The 23,397-nt window shown below is 40.9% G+C and overlaps 2 protein-coding genes across 3 annotated transcripts in view; one reads left to right on the top strand and one right to left on the bottom strand.

The window, feature by feature from the left end:
- Positions 1–23,397, bottom strand: part of LOC106092683 (uncharacterized) — a 169,890-nt gene that overhangs the window by 85,249 nt on the left and 61,244 nt on the right. The gene's annotated exons all lie outside the window — the stretch shown is intronic.
- LOC131997869 (uncharacterized) lies at positions 18,430–19,094 on the top strand. Its single transcript, XM_059369716.1, has 3 exons — positions 18,430–18,495; positions 18,555–18,896; positions 18,951–19,094. The coding sequence occupies exons 1-3, from the start codon at positions 18,430–18,432 to the stop codon at positions 19,092–19,094; spliced, it is 552 nt and encodes a 183-aa protein (XP_059225699.1).

Genomic DNA, 23,397 nt, shown 5'->3' with positions numbered 1-23,397 from the left:
TATATGGCAGCTATATCTTAATATAGCCCGATCTGGACCATATTCAGAACAGATGTTGGGAGTCTTGGTACAACTCACCATTCTGAATTTCAACGAAATCGCGTAATAAATGCGCCTGTTATAGGCCTATGATACAAAATCGACAGATCGCTCTATATGGCAGTTCCGATCTGGGCCATTTTTGGTTCCGATATCAGGGAGCCTCATAAAACTCACTGTTCTAAATTTCAGCGAAATGGGGTAATAAATTCACCTATTATAGGCTTAAGACCCTAAATCGGCATATCGGTCTATATGGTGCGATATACACCATATTCGGGTCGGATGTCGAGGCCCCTAGTGCTTACTGACTGTTTCTAATATCAGCAAAATCGGAGAATAAATGCACCTCTTAAGGTCTTTAGATCCTAAAGCAGAAGATTGGTCTCTATGGCAGCTATATCTAAACATAGCCCGATCTGGACCATATTCAGAACAGATGTTGAGAGTCTTGATACAACTCACCGATCCAAATACCAGTGTAGTCGGGTAGTAAATGCGCCTGTTATGGGCCTAACACCGATCGGTCTATATAGCAGTCATATCCCAATATGTTCCGATCTGGGCCATTTTTGGTTCGGATATCGGGGAGCCTCATAAAACTCATTGTTCTAAATTTCAGCGAAATCGGGTAAATAATGCGTCTATTATAGTCTTAAGACCCTAAATCGGCATATCGGTCTATATGGCAGCTATGTGTAAATATGGTCCGATATACACCATATTCGGTTCGGATGTAGAGGCCCCTAGTGCTTACTCACTGTTTCTAATTTCAGCAAAATCGAAGAATAAATGCGCCCCTTATGGTCTGTAGACCCTAAAGCTGAAGATTTGTCTCTATAGCAGCTATATCTTAATAAAGCCCGATCTAGACCATATTCAGAACAGATGTTAGGAGTCTTGGTACAACTCACTGATCCAAATACCAGTGTAGTCGGGTAGTAAATGCGCCTGTTATGGGCCTAACACCCAAAATCGGCAAATCGGTCTATATAGCAGCCATATCCCAATATGTTCCGATCTGGGTCATTTTTGGTTCGGATATCGGGGGGCCTCATAAAACTCATTGTTCTAAATTTCGGCGAAATCGGGTAATAAATGCATCTATTTTAGTCTTAAGACCCTAAATCGGCATATCGGTCTATATGGCAGCTTTGTGTAAATATGATCCGATATACACCATATTCGGATCGGATGTCGCGGCCCCTAGTGCTAACTCAATGCTTTTAATTTCAGCAAAATCGTAGAATAAATGCGCCTTTTATGGTACTTAGACCCTAAAGCTGAAGATCGGTCCGTATGGCAGCTATTTCTTAATATAGCCCAATCTGGACCATATTCGGAATGGATGTTAGGAGTCTTGATACAACTCACCGATCCGAATTTCTGTGAAGTTAGGTAATAAATGCGCCTGTTAAACGCGCCTATATGGCAGCCATATCCAAATATGTTCCATTTTTGGTTCGGGTATTTCAGCGAAATCGGGAAATAAATGCGCCTGTTATAGTCTTAACACCCTAAATCGCCTGAATATTGTCCAATGTAGCCTATCTAAGAACTTAACCTGCGTATGAAAGAAATACGAGTCTGTGCAAAATTTCAACGCGATTTTCGAGGGGAGAGTTTCAGTGAGGAGTCAGGTGGCACTGGCTCTTAATTAAACACTGAGTGCCAATGAAACTCAAGATGACAAGGCGAGTTATTGGCGCCTTCACATAACCAATGGCCAACATCAGTGTCTGTTCCCAGGTTAGGGGCGGCTGGCGGCGAGCGTCGGATGTTGGAGCAAGCGGTTCGCCACAACGAGGGATGCAAGTGCGATTCCACAAAACCCATGCGGTTGGGGCGCTGGACCAGTAACCCGCCCCCGGAAAACTATGAGATTCACTATGGGAAACAAAGGAATAGTAAAAATTGAACCCCCCAACGTTGACGACAAACGCAAACGAAAAATGGATCATGATTTGCGGATCTGCACCTTGAATGTCCGCACTCTCTATAGAGAAGATGCAGTATTAACGCTGGCGGATGTATTAGAGAAGTACAAGGCAGATATTACCGCCTTACAGGAAATGCGATGGACTGGGAATAGCGTCACAACAACACCAAACGGTGACGAACTATACTATAGCTGCCGTAGCACAAGACATAGACTTGGCTGTGGATTTGTGGTTAGTCGGAGACTGAAACACTCTGTCTCCAGCTTTACTCCGGTAGATGAGAGGCTAGCCAAAATCCGCATAAAAGCCAAATTCTTCAATATTAGCCTTATTTGCGCCCATGCCCAAGACAAGGACGAGAAGACCAAGCATATTTTTTACGAGCGTCTAGAGAGAGAATATGATCGCTGCCCCGCCTAGGATATTAAAATCGTTCTAGGGGTTTAAAAACGAAGATAGGAAAGGAAGACATCTTTGGTCCAATAGTCGGAAAGTTTAGCCTCCACGAGAGGCTAGCCACAATCCGCATAAAAAACAAATTTTTCAACACCAGCCTTATTTGTGCCCATGCCCCGACGGAAGACAAGGACGAGAAGACCAAGGATAGTTTCTACGATCGCCTAAAGAGAGAATATGAGTACCGGAAGCCTCCCACAAAGAACCCTTGGTAGGACCAAGAGCGTCGAGATGCTACTTAAGCCAAGAATGCGGCGTATAGAGCAACCCTGCAATCAATAGCAACGCGCCAGATGAAGGAGAGGTATCAGGAAGGAGAAAGGAAAAATGTCTATTCCGCAGAAAGAAAAAGGAAATAGAAAGACGTAAGTGTGAGCGAATTGAGATGTACACGAATCAGAATGAAGTCCGAAAAATCGACCAAAGAATTGGCGGCGAAGAGGATGGCGCAGAGGATGGCGCAGAGGATGCCGCAGAGGATGGCGCAGAGGATGCCGCAGAGGATGCCGCAGAACCAATCTCTGATGATGATATAGAATATTTGCCTCCTAGTCAGAATGAGGTCCAAGTTACAGTGACCCGACTAAAGAACAACAAGGCAGAAGGAGCCGACAGGTTACCCGCTGAACTATTTAGAATCGGAGGTGACACGCTGATAAGGCTTATGCATCAGCTTATCTACGCGATCCAGCTAGAAGAAGACATACCCGATGATTGGAACCTCAGCATACTATGTCCCGTACACAAGAAAGGAGACAAGACGGAATGTGCTAACTACAGAGGAAAAAGTCTCCTCCCCATCGCATATAAGATACTCTCGAGCGCACTGTGTGAAAGATTAAAACCTAAAGTCAGTGAGATAATTGGGCCCAATCAATGCGGCTTTAGACCTGGTAAATCCTAGACCAGATATTCACACGGCGTCAAATCCTGGACCCGAGAAGGCCAAATCAACACCTACCATCTCTTCGTTGACTACGAAGCCGCCTTCGATACTCCTTTACGTTCAAAGGTATTTCAAGCCATGTCTGAGTTTGGTATCCCTGCAGAATTGATAAGACTGTGCAGGGTGACACTTGCTGATACGCGTTCCTCGGTAAGAATAGGAAAGAATCTCTCCGAACCATTCAATACCAAACGAGATTTCAGACAAGGAGACAGCCTATCGTGTGATCTCTGTAATATCCTGTTGGAGAAGATTATACGAGATGCAGATGTGAATAAATATGGCCCACTAATCACAAGAGAAGACATGCTACTCGCCTATGCCGACGACATCGATATCATAGGTCGGTCACAGGAAGTAGAACTGCAGCCTTTGAAAGAATTGAAGGAGAGTCAATGAAAATGAGATAAGACGAAATGGATGGTTTCAACTCCCAAAAAGCCTTGCACAACCGAGCTGATAAAGAAAATGGAGAAAGTTGGGAACCACAACTTTGAGATAGTCAGTAACTTTATCTATCTCGGCACCGCCGTAACCGAAACGAATGACACCAGTTTTGAGATTAAGCGAAGAATAATACTGGCAAACAGATACTACTTTGGACTAAGTAAGCAGTTTAGAAACAAGGCCACCTCTCGACAGACGAAGCTTACACTATACAAGTCACTGATACTACCCGTGCTGGTTTCTGAAGCATGGGTACTTGTTAAAATAGATGAGGCAGTTCTTGGAGTGTTTGAGAGAAATATTTTTCGTAAAATATATGGACCACTTTGCGTTAATGGAGAATATAGGCGACGTATGTACCACGAGCTGTATCAGCTGTATGACGACGATAGCATAGTTACACGTATTAAAATACAACGGCTGCGTTGGCTAGGTGATGTTGTCAGAATGGATGACGAAACTCCAGCAATGAAGTCTTTTGAAGGCAAACACGGTGCTACACGCAAACCGGGAAGACCAAAAGCCCGATGGAAAGATCAAGTGGTGGGAGACACGTTGAAACTTGAAGTCAGAGATTATAAAATGAGCGCAGAGGAACGAGGCGCTTGGAACGCTATTCTACGTTCGGCTATTGGAACAAATATTCTGTCGTAGCCAATTAAAGTAAACGTGATTACAACTGACAGACACTCGGACATCGTTAAATCGTCTTAGAATTTTACGACGATCCGAAATATATATACTTTCTAGGTTTGGAAATGAATATTTCGATGTGTTGCAAACCAAATGACTAAATGAATATACCCCCTACCCTATGGCGGTGGGTATAAAAACAAATTAACAATAAGGACCATTTTTCGATCAAAATAATTAAAATACAATTATTGATACCCTTAAAAAAAGGTCATTGTACCTAATTGCATTCCATGTGAAACACTGTCGTTACGCTTTATTTATAGTCCTAGAAGACATTCAGTAATTATCACTAACAAGTGGGTATTCGTTGATAACACTTTGCAACAATTTCGTGGTAATGGTCTGAGAAATGGGAAATTCCAAGTTAAGGTAAAGTTAGCAGAGCGAAACCCAAAGAGGTCGACGTTCTTAGGTCAAAATATTTTTTTTAATATTTTAAATATGGCCTCCAAGGAAGTTGAAGGACCCACAATATTTTATGGTAAACTTCAAATTTGGTTTACATCTCATATTACATTTAGTATTTTTATACACACCACCATAGGATGGAGTAATACTAATCTAGTCATTTCGTTGTAACACCTCCAAATATTGATCTAAGACCGCATAAAGTATATATATATTCTTGACGTCTCGATATTCTGAGTCGAGCTAATGAAATTCGTCCGTCCGTCCGTCTGTCGAAATCACGATAGAGGTCGAACGCGTAAAGCTAGCCGCTTGAAATTTTGCACACATCCTCAATGTTGATGTAGATCATTAAGGATTGCAAATGGGTCATATCGGTTCAGATTTAGATATAGCTGCCATATAAACCGATCTCCCGATTTGACTTCTTGAGCCCTTACAAGCCGCTATTTTTGTTCGATTTGGCTGAAATTTGGACTGTAGTGTTTTGTTATGACTTTCAACAACTGTGCCAAGTACGGTCCAAATCGGTATAAAACCTGATATAGCTCCCATATAAACCGATCTCTCGATTTGACTTGTTGAGCCCCTGGAAGCCGCAATTTTTGTCCGATTTAGCTGAAATTTTGCATGTGGTGTTCTGTTGTGACTTCCAACAACTGCGCCAAGTACGGTCCAAATCGGTATAAAACCTGATATAGCTCCCATATAAACCGATCTCCCGATTTGACTTCTTGAGACCCTGTAAGCCGCAATTTCTGTCTTATTTGGCTGAAATTTTGCGTGTAGTGTTTTGTTATGACTTCCAATAGTTGTGCTAAGTTCAGTCCAAATCGGTATAAAACCTGATATAGCTCCCATATAAACCCATTCCCCGATTTGACTTCTTGAGACCCTGTAAGCCGCAATTTCTGTCTTATTTGGCTAAAATTTTGCGTGTAGTGTTCTGTTATGACTTTCAACAACTGTGCCAAGTACAGTCCAAATCGGTCTACAACCTGATATAGCTCCCATATAAACCGATCTCCCCATTTGACTTCTTGAGACCCTGTAAGCCGCAATTTCTGTCTTATTTGGCTGAAATTTTGCGTGTAGTGTTCTGTTGTGACTTCCAACAACTGTGTTAAGTACGGTCTAAATCGATCTATAATCTGATATAGCTCCCGTATAAACCGATCTCCCGATTTGACTTCTTGAGCCCTTCCAAGCCGCAATTTTTGTTCGATTTGGCTGAAATTTTGCATGTGGTGTTCCGTTGAGACTTCCAACAACTGTGCCAAGTTCAGTCCAAATCGGTGTAAAACCTGATATACCTCACATATAAACCGATCTCCCGATTTGACTTCTTGAGCCCCTGGAAGCCGCAATTTTTGTCCGATTTAGCTGAAATTTGGGCTGTAGTGTTCTGTTGTGACTTCCAACAAATGTGCTAAGTTCATTTCAAATCGGTATAAAACCTGATATAGCTCCCATATAAACCGATCTCTCAATTTTACTTCTTGAGCCCTTAGAAGCCGCAATTTTTGTTCGATTTAGCTGAAATTTTGCGTGTAGTGTTTTCTTGTGACTTCCAACAACTGTGATAAGTACGGTCCAAATCGGTATAAAACCTGATACAGCTCCCATATAAACCAATCCCCCGATTTGACTTCTTGAGCCCCTGGAAGCCGCAATTTTTATCCGATTTAGCTGAAATTTGGCCTGTAGTGTTTTGTTATGACTTCCAACAACTGTGCCAAGTACGGTCCAAATCGGTGTTAAGCCTGATACAGCTCCCATATAAACCGATCTCCTGATTTGACTTCTTGAACCCCTGGAAGCCGCAATTTTTGTCCGATTTGGCTGAAATTTGGCCTGTAGTGCTCTGTTAACACTTCCAACAACTGTGCCGATTATGGTCCAAATCAATGCATAACCTGATATAGCTTCCATATAAACCCGTCCCTCGATTATCCTTGTTCGGTTCCTAGAAGCTTTAATTTTTGCTGGTTTGACGGACGTTTGGTATGCAGAATAAAATTATGCCCTTCAACTAAATTTAGTTTGTATAAATATTTAACAGAATCCATGGTGGTAGGTTCCCAAAATTCGGCCCGGCCGAACTTGGCACGTTTTTACTTGTTAGAGACATGCTTAATGCAGTCATTTTTAACATAAATTATAGTGGTCATCATCTTAACTATAGCATTTATTTTTTTATGGACAATTTAAATCACACCAGTAAATCATAATGTGCAGTGTATTGCCAGCAATGATTTATAGCATCAATTATTTTCCTTTTCAATAAAATTGAAAACGAAATCAAATAAACTCATTGGTGTGTATGGTCTTGCAAAACAGTTGATGTCATCCATTGTTCATGGCACAACTATTTAATTTGCATCTTTTTGTGTCATGTTCACATCGAGTTTATTTTTATAGCTAAAAAATAGTTAATCACTTGCGATTTTCAATCTCTAAGCACACTGGGATTCTAATGAAAATCTCCTTGTATGTACAAGTTATTGAAAACAAACCACGTTTGAAAAGCGATTATGAGAGATTGAGTAAAGTTGCAAAGGAGATAAGCAACAAGTAAAAAGGCGTTAAGTTCGGCCGGGCCGAACTTTGGATACCCACCACCTCGGGTATATATGTAAACCATCTTTCATCAAAATTCGGTGAAAATTTCATACCTTATATCCCATATCAGTTATATCAAAATAAGTTCCGATTTGGACCATATACTAATAAGTACACTAGCTATATCTAAAAATAAACCGATCTGAACTATATACGACACCGATCTCGAAAAGCGTAATGTAAGACACTGTGTCAAACTTCAGTGAAATCAGATTATAAATGCGCCTTTTATGGGGCCAAGACTTTAAATCGAGATATCGGTCTATATTGCAGCTACATCCAAATATGGACCTGTGGATCTGTGCGATATTACAGGAGTATCTCAAGGCCCTTAACCTAACACACTGTCCAAATTTCGGCGACATCGGACAATAAATGAGCATTTTATGGGCCCAAAACCATAAATAAAGAAATCGGTCTGTATGGCAGCTATATCCAAATCTGAACCGATCTGGACCAAATTAAAGAAAGACGTCGAAGGGGCTAACACAACTCATTGTCCGAAATTTCAGCAAAATCGGATAATAAATATAGGTTTTATGGGCCTAACACCATAAATCGGAGGATCGGTCTATATGGCAGCTATATCCAAATCTGGACCGATCTGAGCCAAATTGACGGAGGATGTCGATGGCCCTTACACAATTCACTGTCCCGAACTTCATCAAAATCGGATAATAAATGTGGCTTTTATGGGCCTAAGACCCCAAATCGAAGGATCGGTCTATATGGCAGCTATATCCAAATCTGAACCGATCTGGGCCAAATTGACGGAGGGCCTAACACAACTCATTGTCCCAAATTTCAGCAAAATCGGATAATAAATATTGGTTTTATGGGCCTAACACCATAAATCGGAGGATCGGTCTATATGGCAGCTATATCAAAATCTGGACCGATCTGAGCCAAATTGACGGAGGATGTCGACGGGCCTAACACAATTCACTGTCCCGAATTTCAGCAAAATCGGTTTATAAATATGTCTTTTATGGGCCTAAGACCCTAAATCGGAGGATCGGTCTATATGGCAGCTATATCCAAATCTGAACCGATCTGAGCCAAATTGACGAAGGATGTTGAAGGGCCTAACACATCTCATTGTCCCAAATTTCAGCAAAATTGGATAATAAATGTGGCTTTTATTGACATAAGACCCTAAATCGGCGGATCGGTCTATAAGGGGGCTATATCAAGATATAGTCCGATATAGCCCATCTTCGAACTTAACCTGCTTATGGACAAAAAAAGAATCTGTGCAAAATTTCAGCTCAATATCTCTATTTTTAAAGACTGTAGCGTGATTTCAACAGACAGACGGACAGACGGACAGACGGACGGACATGTCTAGATCGTCTTAGATTTTTACGCTGATCAAGAATATATATACTTTATAGGGTCGGAAATGGATATTTCGATGTGTTGCAAACGGAATGACAAAATGAATATACCCCCATCCTTCGGTGGTGGGTATAAAAAGGTTATTAGGTAAGAAATCATCATAATATGAGACATCTATTAAATATGTATTTTTTGCTTAATTGCACTAGGTACCGGAAAACTACGACAAGTAAGTCATTAACGAAATACAAAAGTTGAGCAGAGCCGCCTACAACTCATAGTATATCAACTATAACGCTATAACTAAACAAGTAAGGATGGGCTTAAATCGGCCAAAGCCGAACATTTGATAGCTTTGGGTATGCAGGCTTGTCTTCAAAATAAAAATTTGCTTAAATTTTAAATATAGAACTTCGTCCAAAATCTGTACACATTGTGGTAGTCATGGAGAATATCGTTGTGGAAAATTTTCGCCAGATCGGTTGATAAATACGTTTGCAAAGGCCTTCAAAGTGAAAAGAGGGAGTTACACCTGTATGCATGAGAAATTCAACAGTTACCTCAAGAGGCCAAATTTTTTAAGTATCGGTTAACAACAACATTGAAAGAAAATTTATATGGCAGCTATAAGTGAATCTGAACCAATTTCAAGCAAAATCGCCACACACAAAAACAAGTAAAAAGGCATTAAGTTCGGCCGGGCCGAACTTTGGATATCCATCACCATCGGGTATATTTGTAAACCCCATTTCGTCACAATCCAGTGAAAATTTGATAAAAGTTAAGCACTCAAATTCGGCACGGACATTGAGTGGTCTAATATATATGTCACTATTCAATTTTGTAGAACAAAATATTGGTCTTTTTGGCAGATATATCCAATTACAAACCGATCTAAACCATACTAAGGTCGGGTGTCAGGAGGCTCAGAAAAACTCACTGTTTCAAATTTCGAAATCGGGTAATAAATAAAGCTTTTATGGGCCTTAGTCCCCTTATCGGCAGATCGGTCTGTGTGGCAGTTATGTCTATATACGGACCGATCAATCCATATTTAGGTCAGATGTCGGGAGGCATAAAATAACCCACTGTTGCAAATTTCAACGAAATCGGTTAAAAAATAAAGCTTTTATGGTCTTCAGACCCTTTATCGGCAGATCGGTCTATATAACAGCTATATCTAAATATAGTCCGATCTGTACCATATTTGGGTCAGATGTCGGGAGGCTTACAATAAGCCACTGTTTTAAATTTCAGCAAAATCGGGTAATAAATAAAGCTTTTATGGGCTTTAGTCCCCTTATCGGCAGATCGGTCTATGTGGCAGTTATATCTATATACGGACCGATCTAATCCATATTTAGATCAGATGTCGGGAGGCATAAAATAATCCATTTTTGCAAATTTCAACGAAATCGGTTAAAAAATAAAGCTTTTATGGTCTTCAGACCCTTTATCGGCAGATCGGTCTATATAACAGCTATATCTAAATATAGTCCGATCTGTACCATATTTGGGTCAGATGTCGGGAGGCTTAAAACAGCGCACTATTCTAAATTTCAGCGAAATCGGATAAAAAATAAAGCCTTTATGGCCTTCAGACCCTTTATCGGGAGATCGGTCTATATGACAGCTATATCTTAATATCGTCCGATCGGAACTATGTTTAGGTTAGATGTTGGGAGGCTTAAAATAACCCACTATTTTAAATTTCAGCAAAATCGGGTAATAAATAAAGCTTTTATGGGCTTCAGACATTTTATCGGGAGATCGGTCTATATGGCAGCTATATCTAATTATGAACCAATATGAACTAAGTTTAGGTCAGATGTCGGGAGGCTTATAACCCACTGTTTTAAATTTCAGCGAAATCTGGTAATAAATAAACCTTTTATGGTCTTCAGACCCTTTATCGGGAGATCGGTCTATATGACAGTTATATCTAAATATAGTCCGATCTGAACTATGTTTAGGTCAGATGTTGGGAGGCTTACAATAAGCCGTTATTGTAAATTACAGCGAAATCGGGTAATAAATAAAGCTTTTATGGGCTTCAGACCCTCTATCGGGAGATCGGTCTATATGGCAGCTATATCTAAATATAGTCCGTTTTGAACTATGTTTACTTCAGATGTCGGGACACTTACAATAACGTACTGTTTCAAATTTCAAATTTCAATTTCGAAATCGGATAAAAAATAAAGCTTTTATGGGCTTCAAACCCTTTATCGGCAGATCGGTCTATATGGCAGCTATATCTAAATATAGTCCAATCTGGACCATATTTGGGTCAGTTATTGGGAAGCCTTAAACTACTTACTGTTTCAAATTTCAGCAAAATCGGATGAAAAATAAAGTTTTTATGGGCATTAGACCCGTTATCGGAAAAACGGTCTATATAGCAGCTATATCCAAATATGATCCGATTAGGCCAGTTCAAGGACTTAACCAGCGTGCATCAAAAAGACGTATATGTGCCAAATTTTATTTAGCTCAATATCTCAAGTTTTGAAAGCTGTAGTGTGATGACGGACGGACATTACTGAAATATTAGTCCAAATCGGACGAATCTAAACCGACTTTTCTCAATTTCCATAGGCTTGGTCTTTAGGTCAAAAAAATCTGTACCAAATTTGAAGATACACGGATAAAAATTACGCCACAAATAAACATTGACATTCTGGACATTCTGAAGAGCATAATTAAATCGAATCAAAAAGTGATTCTGAGTCTATTGGTGTATTTGTCAATCATAATAAAAGTTAGCCTGAAACTAGCTAATCTAAGGAGTTTAGTAGGACTTAGAAGTTCAATTGAAGGCTTACCGTAATCAAGCACATAAAAAGACTTACCTAAAAAGAAAAAAGAATTAATTATAACAACAGCAAACGTAAATTGATATGAATAAAAAACAAGTACAAGCGTGCTAAGTTCGGCCAGGCCGAATATTGGGAACCCACCACTATGGATTCTGCTAAAAATTTATGATTTTATTCTACATACCAAACGTCTGTTAAACCAGCAAAATTAATGCTTCTAGGAACCGAATAAGGATCATCAATAGACCGGTTTACATGAGAGCTATATCAGGTTATAGACTGATATGGACCGTACTTGGCACAGTTGTTGGAAGTCGTAACAGAATACCGCATGCAAACTTTCAGACAAATCGGACAAAAATTGCGGCTTGTAAGGACTTAAGAAGTAAAATCGCCAGATCGGTTTATATGGGAGCTATATCAAGTTATAGACCGTTTGGATCGTACTTGGCACAGTTGTTGGAAGTCGTAACAGAAATACCGCATGCAAACTTTCAGCCAAATCGTACAAAAATTGTGACTTCCTGAGTCTCAAGAAGTCAAATCGGGAGATCGGTTTATATGGGAGCTATATCAGGTTAAAGACCGATTTGGACCGTAGTTGGCACAGTTGTTGAAAGTCAAAAAAATGCCAAATTTTAGCCGTATCGGACAAAAATTGTGATTTCCAAATCGGACAAAAACTGAGACTTCCAGAGACTCAAGAAGTCACATCGGGAGATTGGTTTATATGGGAAGTATGTCCAAATCTGAGCCGATATGGCCCATTTGCAATCCCCAACGACCTGCATCAATATAACGTATCTATACAAAAGTTCTAACTGCTAGCTTTACGCAATCGACCGCTATCATGATTTCGACAGAAGGACGGAGGACATGGCTTGATCGACTAGATCAATACAAACGGAATGGCTAGATTAGTATACCCCCATTCTATGGTGGTGGGTATAATAAGTAAAAGTTTGCTAAATTCTGCCGAACCGAATCCTACATACCCTCCACTATGAATCGCATTTGTCAAGTTCTTTGAATTACTTTTTCAAATATATATGAGCTACATCAAGTTATTGACCGGTATGGACCGTACTTGACATGGCGGTTAAAAGTCAACGAAAAATACCACCTCCAAAATTTCAGGCAAAATTGCAACCTCCAGTGGCTCAGAGTGTCAAATTGCAAGATCGGTTTATATGGCAGGGAAATCAGGTTATCAACCGATCTAGATCATACTTGACACTTGTTGGAAGTCATACCAAAACAACATATGGAAAATTTCAGCCAATATTTGATAAGAATTGCGCCTTCTAGAACTCAAGAAGTCAAATCAGGCCATCTGTTTATATGGCAGCTATATCAGGATATGCACCGACTTAGACCATACTTAACACAGTTGTTGAAAGTCAAAGCAAAACAATAAGTGCCCAACTTCAGCCAAATCGGTTAAAAATTGCGCCCTCAAGAAGCTCAAGAAGTCTAATCGGGAGATCGGTGCATATGGCAGCTATATCAGGTTCTTCTTTCTTAAATTGGCTATGACAGAATATTTGTTCCACTAGCCGAACGTAGAATAGCGTTCCAAGCGCCTCGATCTTCTGCGCTCATTCTAAAATCTCTGACACCAAGTTTCGAGGTGTCTCCCACAACTTGATCTTTCCATTGGGCTTTTGGTCTTCCCGTGTTTGCGTGTACCACCGTGTTTGCCTTCAAAAGACTTCTTTGCTGGAGCTTCTTCATCCATTCTGACAACATGACCTAACCAACGCAGCCGTTGTATTTTGATGCGTGTAACTATGCTATCGTCGTCATACAGCTCGTGATTCATACGTCGCCTATATTCTCCATTAACGCAAACTGGTCCATATATTTTACGAAGAATCTTTCTCTCAAACACTCCAAGCACTGCCTCATCTGCTTTCACAAGTACCCATGCTTGAGAACGATATAACAGCACGGGTAGTATCAGTGGCTTGTAAAGTGAAATCTTTGTCTGTGGAGAGGTGGCCTAGTTTCTAAACTGCTTACTTAGTCCAAAGTAGCATCTGTTTCCCAGTATTATTCTTCGCTAAATCTCAAAACTGGTGTCATTCGTTTCGGTTACGGCGGTGCCGAGGTAGATAAAGTTACTGACTATCCTCTAAGTTGTGGTTACCAACTTTCTCAATTTTCTTTATCTGCTCGGTTGTGCAAGGCTTTTTGGGAGTTGAAACCATCCATTTCGTCTTATCTCCATTTACAGTCAGACCCATCTTCACTGACTCTCTTTCGATTCTTTCAAAGGCTGCAGTTACTACTTCCGGTGACCGACCTATGCACAGGCGAGTAGCATGTGCTCTCTTGTGATTAATGTGCCATATCTATTCACATCTGCATCTCGTAAAATCTTCTCCATCAGGATATTAAAGAGATCACACGAGAGGCTGTCTCCTTGTCTGAAACCTCGTTTGGTATTAAATGGTTCGGAGAGATTTTTTCCTATTCTTACTGAGGAACGCGTATCAGCAAGTGTCATCCTGCAGAGTCCTATTAATTTTGCAGGGATACCAAACTCAGACATGGCTTGAAATACTTTTGAACGTAAAGGAGTATCAAAGGCGGCTTTGTAGTCAACAAAGAGGTGGTAGGTGTTGATTTGTCCTTCTCGGGTCCTTTGTTAGGATTTGGTGCAGTGTGAATATCTGGTCTAGGGTGGATTTACCAGGTCTAAAGCTGCATCGATAGGGCCTAATTGTCTCACTGACTTTAGGTTTCAATCTTTCACACAGTACGCTCGAGAGTATCTTGTATGCGATGGGGAGGAGACTTATTCCTCTGTAGTTGGCACATTCCGTCTTGTCTCCTTTCTTGTGTACGGGACATAGTATGCTGAGGTTCCAATCATCGGGTATGCGTTCTTCTAGCCAGATTGCGCAGATAAGCTGATGCATACCCCTTATCAGCGTGTCGCCTCCGGTCTTAAATAGTTCAGCGGATAACCCGTCGGCTCCTTCTGCCTTGTTGTTCTTTAGCCGGGTCAATGCTACGTAAACATTCTATACCATCATCAGGGATTGGTTCTGCGGTATCCTCTTCGCCGCCAACATCGGACACTAGCAGTTGAGTAAAATGTTCTTTCCATATCCTCAGCATGTTGTCTGTGTCAGTTACCAGATTTCCTTCTTTGTCTCTGCAGGAGGATGTGCCTGCACCAAAGTCATCGGTTTGTTGTTTAATTCTTTGGTAGAAATTCCGGACTCACTGATCCCTGTTCATCTCAATTCGATCACACTTACGTTATTCCAACCAGTAAGCCAGGAGGTGCCGACCAACAATACAATACCCTACACCTACATCTCAATTCGCTCACACTCACGTTATTCCAACCAGTAAGCCAGAAGGTGCCGACCTACAATACCCTACACAAGTACAATGTGGGAGCTATATCTTATTCCGACATCTCAATTCACTCACACGCACGTCTTTCCATTTTCTTTTTCTTTCTACGGAATAGACGTTTCTCCTCTCTCCTTTTCTCCCGATACCTCTCCTTCATCTGGCGCGTTGCTACTGATTGCAGGGTTGCTCTATATGTCACATTCTTGACTTAAATAGCATCTCGACACTCTTGGTCGTACCATGGGTTTCATGGAGGAGGCTTCCGGTACCCAAGTACCGATTTCACAGCATTTTCCATGGAGTGGTTAATGGTTTGCCACTGCGCCATTATATCATCCGGGCAAGGTGTGCTTTCATCAAGCAGTTGGGTCAGTCGAGTGGAGTATGCCGCTGCCATTCGTTGTGTTTGCAGCTTTTCAATGTCCAGCTTTCGTGCAGTGTCAGATCGTATTTTCCTCGCCATGTTCAAACGGTTACGAACCTTTGCTGCAACCAGGTAATGATCCGAATCTGATGAATGCCTTCCTTCTATCACAACGTGGTCATTTTGGTTTCTCGTGTTTTGAACGGGTGACACCCATGTGGCTTTGTGAATATTTTTATGTTGAAATCAGGTGCTACTAACTACCATGTTTTTTGTTGCGGCGAAATCTATCAGCCTCAACCCATTACTGGACGTTATCTCGTGGAGGCTAAACTTTCCGACTGTTGGACCAAAGATGTCTTCCTTTCCTATCTTCGTTTTTAAACCTCCCAGAACGATTTTAATATCATAGGCGGGGCAGCGATCATATTCTCTCTCTAGACGTTCGTAGAAAATATGCTTGGTCTGCTCGTCCTTGTCTTCCGTCGGGGCATGGACACAAATAAGGCTGATGTTGAAGAATTTGGTTTTTATGCGGATTGTGGCTAGCCTCTCATCCACCGGAGTAAAGCTGGAGACAAGGGGTTTCAGTCTCCGACTAACCACAAATCAGGTTATGGACTGATTTACACCATATTTAGCACAGTTGTTGTCATAACAGAACAAATAAAGCAAAATTTCAGCCAAATCGGATAAGAATTGCGCCCTCTAGAGGCTCAAGAAGTCTAGTCGGTTTATATGGCAGCTACATCAGGTTTTAGATATTTGGATTTAAATCCTACTTGGCACAGTTGTTGGAAGTCATAACAAAACACTTCGTACAAAATTTCATCCCAATAGGATAAGAATTGCGCCCTCTTGAGGCTCAGGAAATTAAGATCCGAGATCGGTTTATATGGCAGCTATATCAAGTTATGAACCGATTTTGATCATTCTTAGCACTGTCGTTGGAAGTCATAACAAAACATCTCACACCAAATTTCAGTCAAATCAGATAAGAATTGCGCCCTCTAGAGGCTCAAGAAGTTAAGATCCAAGATCGGTTTATATGGCAGCTATATCAAGTTATGAACCGATTTTGATCATTCTTAGCACTGTCGTTGGAAGTCATAACAAAACATCTCACACCAAATTTCAGCCAAATCAAATAAGAATTGCGCCCTCTTGAGGCTCAAGAAGTTAAGATCCGAGATCGGTTTATATGACAGCTATATCAAGTTATAAACCGATTTTGATCATACTTAACACAGTCGTTGGAAGTCACAACAAAATATCTCACAACAAATTTCAGTCAAATCAGATAAGAATTGCGCCCTCTAGAGCCTCAAGAATTCAAGATCCAAGATCGGTTTATATGGCAGCGATATCAAATTATGAACCGATTTTGATCATACTTAGCATAGTCGTTTGAAGTCACAACAAAACATCTCACACCAAATTTCAGCCAAATCAAATAAGAATTGCGCCCTCTAGAGGCTCAAGAATTCAAGATCCAAGATCGGTTTATATGGCAGCTATATCTAGTTATGAACCGATTTTGATCATACCTAGCACAGTCGTTGGAAGTCATAACAAAACATCTCACACCAAATTTCAGTCAAATCAGATAAGAATTGCGCCCTCTAGAGGCTCAAGAAGTTAAGATCCAAGATCGGTTTATATGGCAGCGATATCAAATTATGAACCGATTTTGATCATACTTAGCATAGTCGTTTGAAGTCACAACAAAACATCTCACACCAAATTTCAGCCAAATCAAATAAGAATTGCGCCCTCTAGAGCCTCAAGAATTCAAGATCCAAGATCGGTTTATATGGCAGCGATATCAAATTATGAACCGATTTTGATCATACTTAGCATAGTCGTTTGAAGTCACAACAAAACATCTCACACCAAATTTCAGCCAAATCAAATAAGAATTGCGCCCTCTAGAGGCTCAAGAATTCAAGATCCGAGATCGGTTTATATGACAGCTATATCAAGTTATAAACCGATTTTGATCATACTTAACACAGTCGTTGGAAGTCATAACAAAACATCTCACACCACATTTCAGCCAAATTTTATAAGAATTGCGCCCTCTAGAGGCTCAAGAATCCAAGATCGGTTTAAAGGGCAGCTATATCAAGTTATAAACCGATTTTGAGCATACCTAGCACAGTCGTTTAAAGTCACAACAAAACATCTCACACCAAATTTCAGCCAAATCAGATAAAAATTGCGCCCTCTATAGGCTCAAAAATTCAAGATCCAAGATCGGTTTATATGGCAACTATATCAAGTTATAAACCGATATTGATCATACTTAGCACAGTCGTTGGAAGTCATAACAAAACATCTCACACCAGATTTCAGCCAAATCAGATAAGAATTGCGCCCTCTAGAGGCTCAAAAATTCAAGATCCAAGATGGGTTTATATGGATGCTATATCATGGACCAAATCGGATAAGAATAGCGCCCTCTGAAGGCTTAAGAATTCAAGATACAAGAGGGGTTTATATGGATGCTATATCAAAACATGGACCAAATCGGATAAGAATAGCGCCCTCTTGAGGCTCATGGCCTATATGGCCCATTACAATCCCTACGGACCTATACTAATTGGAAGTATTTTTGCAAAAATTTCAGGGCCTAGCTTTACTCCTTCAAAAGTGAGTGTGCTTTCCACAGACAGACGAATAGATCGACTTCATATGGGGTCTTAGACCAATGTTTCGAGGTGTTACACACAGAATGGCCATATTAGTATACCCCCAGCCTATGTTGAAGGTTATAATTAGAACAATTAACACACAATACACGTGGATATCTGAATAGACAAAGTGAATCATTATTGAAAACTAATTTTGGAAATATTAGTAATGATATTGGTATTCAATTCGATTCGACTAGATTTAAACCCCATTTTCTGCATGATTGTGGTGAAGTGAAGTGGAAAGCTGTAGAGAAACAATTGACAGGCAGCGCTTAGAAGAGTTATAATGTGCTCTGGAATAACACCAAGAGTTCTCACCTTTGTCATAATTATACTTACACAATGTAATGAGGTAGGGAAATTTTGCACAACCGTTACAACAAATCAATTGAAAACAGAAACTCGTTACAGCCCTGGAGCGTTTTGGTTAATACTCAAGAAATGACTTGCATCATACGCGATAAAAACTTCACCGACTTTCAAGATTGTGGCATAAGACTGGATAAGCAAAAGGGTTCAGTGCTCAATCTTACCATAAAGCTCTTACAATTGCCAGTGACGAACTGCATGGTGCATCTGGATATCTTGCATTTGGCGAAATCTAAAGAGCCAAGAATTGTCTACCAAGGTGATTGGGAGGGATGTGAGTTTTTGCGTAATCGCAGACGCTTCAAATTTCTAAGCATGATTTACGATCCCATATTGACCTACACAAATATTAATCACACATGTCCTTACTGGGTAGGTGGTGAGGTAAGATTTCGTTGTAGCTTTCTAATATTTTTCTCTTAAATCCTTCCAATACAGCACGATCTACATGTGACGAATTTTCCAGCTGGCAAAATCCATGCCCCCATTCCAATACCAATTGGACAGTATAAATTAATAACACAATATTTTGTGGATAAGATATTGCGTCATGAAATATGGTTCACTTTTAAGGCATCCTAAAATTTCACAACAAATAAAAACTGCAATCCAAATAAGGGCATGCCAGGCCTAAAGGATTACATTGGACATTAACCGCAAAATTGAGTGTATGTTTAGGGCACCTCCGAAATGTCGTATAAGTTGGCCAGGGACATTTAAAGTTTGTTTCTACACGGGCAATATTTTAAAGGATGCCTCATAGAAAAATGTCAGCTGATAACAACAAACATTGTCTCTCAACTGTTTGTAGTTAATTTTTCTGCTGTTGCAGCAGTAGTTTTGCAGTTATTGCTAAATATTTGCAAATAAAGGGTGATTTTTTTGAGGTTAGGATTTTCATGCATTAGTATTTGACAGATCACGTGGAATTTCAGACATGGTGTCAAAGAGAAAGATGCTCAGTATGCTTTGACATTTCATCATGAATAGACTTACTAACGAACAACGCTTGCAAATCATTGAATTTTATTACCAAAATCAGTGTTCGGTTCGAAATGTGTTCAAATTTTGACAAATTTTGTTCAGCGATGAGGCTCATTTCTGGTTGAATGGCTACGTAAATAAGCAAAATTGCCGCATTTGGAGTGAAGAGCAACCAGAAGCCGTTCAAGAACTGCCCATGCATCCCGAAAAATGCACTGTTTGGTGTGGTTTGTACGCTGGTGGAATCATTGGACCGTATTTTTTCAAAGATGCTGTTGGACGCAACGTTACGGTGAATGAACACATTTCGAACCGAACACTGATTTTGGTAATAAAATTCAATGATTTGCAAGCGTTGCTCGTTAGTAAGTCTATTCATGATGAAATGTCAAAGCATACTGAGCATCTTTCTCTTTGACACCATGTCTGAAATCCCACGTGATCTGTCAAATACTAATGCATGAAAATCCTAACCTCAAAAAAATCACCCTTTATAAGCATATGAGAGCTATGGATTGCCCAAAAAGTAATTGCGGATTTTTCATATAGTCGGCGTTGACAAATTTTTTCACAGCTGTGACTCTGTAATTGCATTCATTCTTCTGTCAGTTATCAGCTGTTACTTTTAGCATGCTTTAGAAAAAAAGTGTAAAAAAAGTATTTTTGATTAAAGTTCATTCTAAGTTTTATTAAAAATGAATTTACTTTCTTTTAAAAAATCCGCAATTACTTTTTGGGCAACCCAATATATCTTAATCTGAATCTGATTGAAAATGTCAACAGAATTACGACTGCACTGGTGGCATCCTTCGAAGATAGTTGTCCTCTTCGGGAAAGGAAATCAGCCCAAGAAAACCCCTGGATGATCGGGGAGATTCGCAATATAGGGAAAAAGTTCAGCAGACTTTTTAACAGAAAACGTCGTAAAAAAGCGGAAGTCCTCTAGGATGTGTATAACACACGGTTCAAGGAATACAATAAGATTACTAGGGCGGCAAAACGGAAGCTTTTTGCGAACAGGTCGATAGCCGCCAAGCTTCAAAAGTTTCTTTCAAAAACCCATGTCCAAACTGAAACTTTAGTAGACGATATGGGAGTGAGAGCAGACACAACGTAGGACATGTTGAGGCTTTTGATGAAAACCCATTTTCCACAGGATACGACAGGACTCACGGAAACACCGGAATCTTGGAATAATGAGGTTGATTGAAGGCTTATCATTAACAGAATTTATGGTCATGGACGCCTTGACGAGCTTCAAACCATTTAATTAACCTGCACCTGATGGAATATTTCCGTCGATACTACAAAGCAGGCCCATTATCTGGCGCCTCATCTGACCACTATTTTCACAGCGTGCCTAGGACTTGCATATACTCCGAAAGCCTGGCAGGAGGCAAGGGTGGTGTTTATACCCAAGCCCGGCAAGGCAAGTTATGCGACACCTAAGACCTACAGACCCATAAGTCTTACGTCCTTTCTGCTCAAAACCATGGTACGTATTGTGGACACCATGATAAAGAGTAGGACATCCAGCGAACTGATCAAATAAAAACGGCATGTCAATGTCAAGGGAAGGTCGGTGGAGACTGCCCTGCACGAGGTTGTGCATAAAATAGAAGAATCCTTCGAAGCCAAAACGTACACACTGGCGGTATGCATTGACATCGCGGGGGCTTTTAACAATATGCGGAGACCCTGTCCTTAGAGACTGGATAAACCATATGCTAAGGAATAGGTGGATAAATTGTGTATCCCATGGCATAAATATTAGGGAGAAAGTGCCACAGGACACGCCACAGGGGGAAATTTTATCGCCACTCCTATGGGTGACCACCAAAAATGTATCCCATGGCATAAATATTAGGGAGAAAGTGCCACAGGACACGCCACAGGGGGAAATTTTATCGCCACTCCTATGGGTGACCACCAAAAATGACCTATTACGGATGCTGACTGAGGAGGGATTTGAACCCGTCTGCTACGCAGACGATGTTTTCATACTTCTAAGACGAAAGGAACCGAACGAGCTATGCAGAAGGGTCGAAAGCGTTTTGTATATCACTGGGCTAGACCCAGAGGTCTTAATGTTAACCCAGAGAAGACTGAAATATGCCTGTTCACGAGGAAGACGAAGGTAGGCCAATTTAACGTACCACGTTTCCTCAATAAGACGATTTCGATATCTGACAAGGTCAAATATTTAGGTTTGATCTTTGACAGGAAACCGAATTGGAAGTCTCACATTCAGGAGCGTACTGAGAAATGGGGCCTGAATCCGTGGATAGCCCACTGGCTCTACAGGAGCGTGACTAGACCAATACTTACTTACGCCTCAGTAATTTGGTGGACTGCTATGGAGAAAATGTGCAACATAAGGACCAAACAACAGGTTCAGAGAACATGGCGTAGGTGGAGCGATGAGGACCTCGTCCACTACGGAACTGGTGACTATTCAAGATATCCGACCCATTGACGTACAGCTTAAGTGTGAGGCAGCCACTGCGGCTATAAGACTTAAGGCGATGGGAGAATGGATTGAGGATGGAAGCATCTCATACCATCGCGGTATAATCGAGGCGATGATAGGTAACCTGGAAGGAAGTGGAGAGGTTTCCGATCGGATACCTGAGATGAAACTTGCAGTCGAGTGCAAGGCACTGCTGCCAGAGGCACAGTCTTGGATTGACGGGTCCCTGGTATTGCCATCTGGAAGATCATGTTACACGCATGGATCAAAGCTAGAGGACAGAGTGGGCCTGGGGGTTTACATTGAGAACCCAGGGACGGAGATTTGTTTTAGACTGACTGACCATAATACGGACCTGCAGCCGCAGTTTCGGGCGATCACGGAATGTGTGAAATGGTGTGTTGCTAACGCAAGGACGTCGAGTGTGAACATCTTTACCGACAGTAAAATTGCCATAAGGGCAATAACTACCAGGACGGTAAGGTCACGAACAGTCTTGCAGTGTAAGAAGGAGATTAACACCTTCTCTGAGGATGGCAAAATCCGCATCGTTTGGGTGCCACATCGTTAAGGGGAAATGAAAGGGCAGACGATTTGGCGGTGAAGGCCAGATGACAGTCGTCAATAACTAGAAGCCTTTCGGGTCGATGCAGTCCGAGTTAAGGGAGTGGGCGACGAATGCGAATGCAAGATTGTGGAGCAGCGAAACGTTAGGACGGCGAAAATCCTATGGGGGGATCCAGATTGTGAAAAGACGAGGCTATTACTGAAAGGAAGCAAGAAGGAGGTCAGTATAGCTATTGGTATCATAACGGGACACATTGGACTACGAGCTTACCTATGTAAAATCGGTGCGGCAAGTGATAGCATGTGTAGGGCATGCGGGGAAGATGATGACGCGTTGAAGCATTTCCTTTGTCATTGCCCGGCTTTCGCGTTCAACAGATACCGGTACTTAGGTAGAGACACCACATCAGACATGAACCAACTTAGGGGAGTGGTATGAAAACAATTAAGGATTTTGTAAGTAGCACGGAATTCCTAACTTAAAATTTTCTTTTTAGAGGTTGCTTTATAGTTTTTAGAACGCACAACAAGTCGATTACTGGCTTAGGTGTATGTCCATAGTGGCATGGGATGAATTAATATCTGCACCTTTTTTTCAACCTAACCTAATCTAACCTATCTGACATTAATACAGGCGACAAACCCCTTCAACAGTGCATGTATATCACAACAATAAGGGACTCAGATAAAAGGTCTTTGACAGTAGAGTACAAATGTGATATTATTTGGCGCTACGTGTATAGGGGACCGACTTCCAAACATACATTGTATTTAAGTATGAAATAATATTCAAATTCAGGACAAAACAATGGCTACCGCCTAACCCAAGAAATGAAGGGAAACGGGGACGAATGAAAAAATACA

Source organism: Stomoxys calcitrans, chromosome 5 (genome assembly GCF_963082655.1).
Source record: "Stomoxys calcitrans chromosome 5, idStoCalc2.1, whole genome shotgun sequence".
Lineage (NCBI taxonomy): Eukaryota > Metazoa > Arthropoda > Insecta > Diptera > Muscidae > Stomoxys > Stomoxys calcitrans.
Note: the sequence above shows the minus strand (reverse complement) of the source record. Positions and strands in the feature narration are given on the sequence as shown.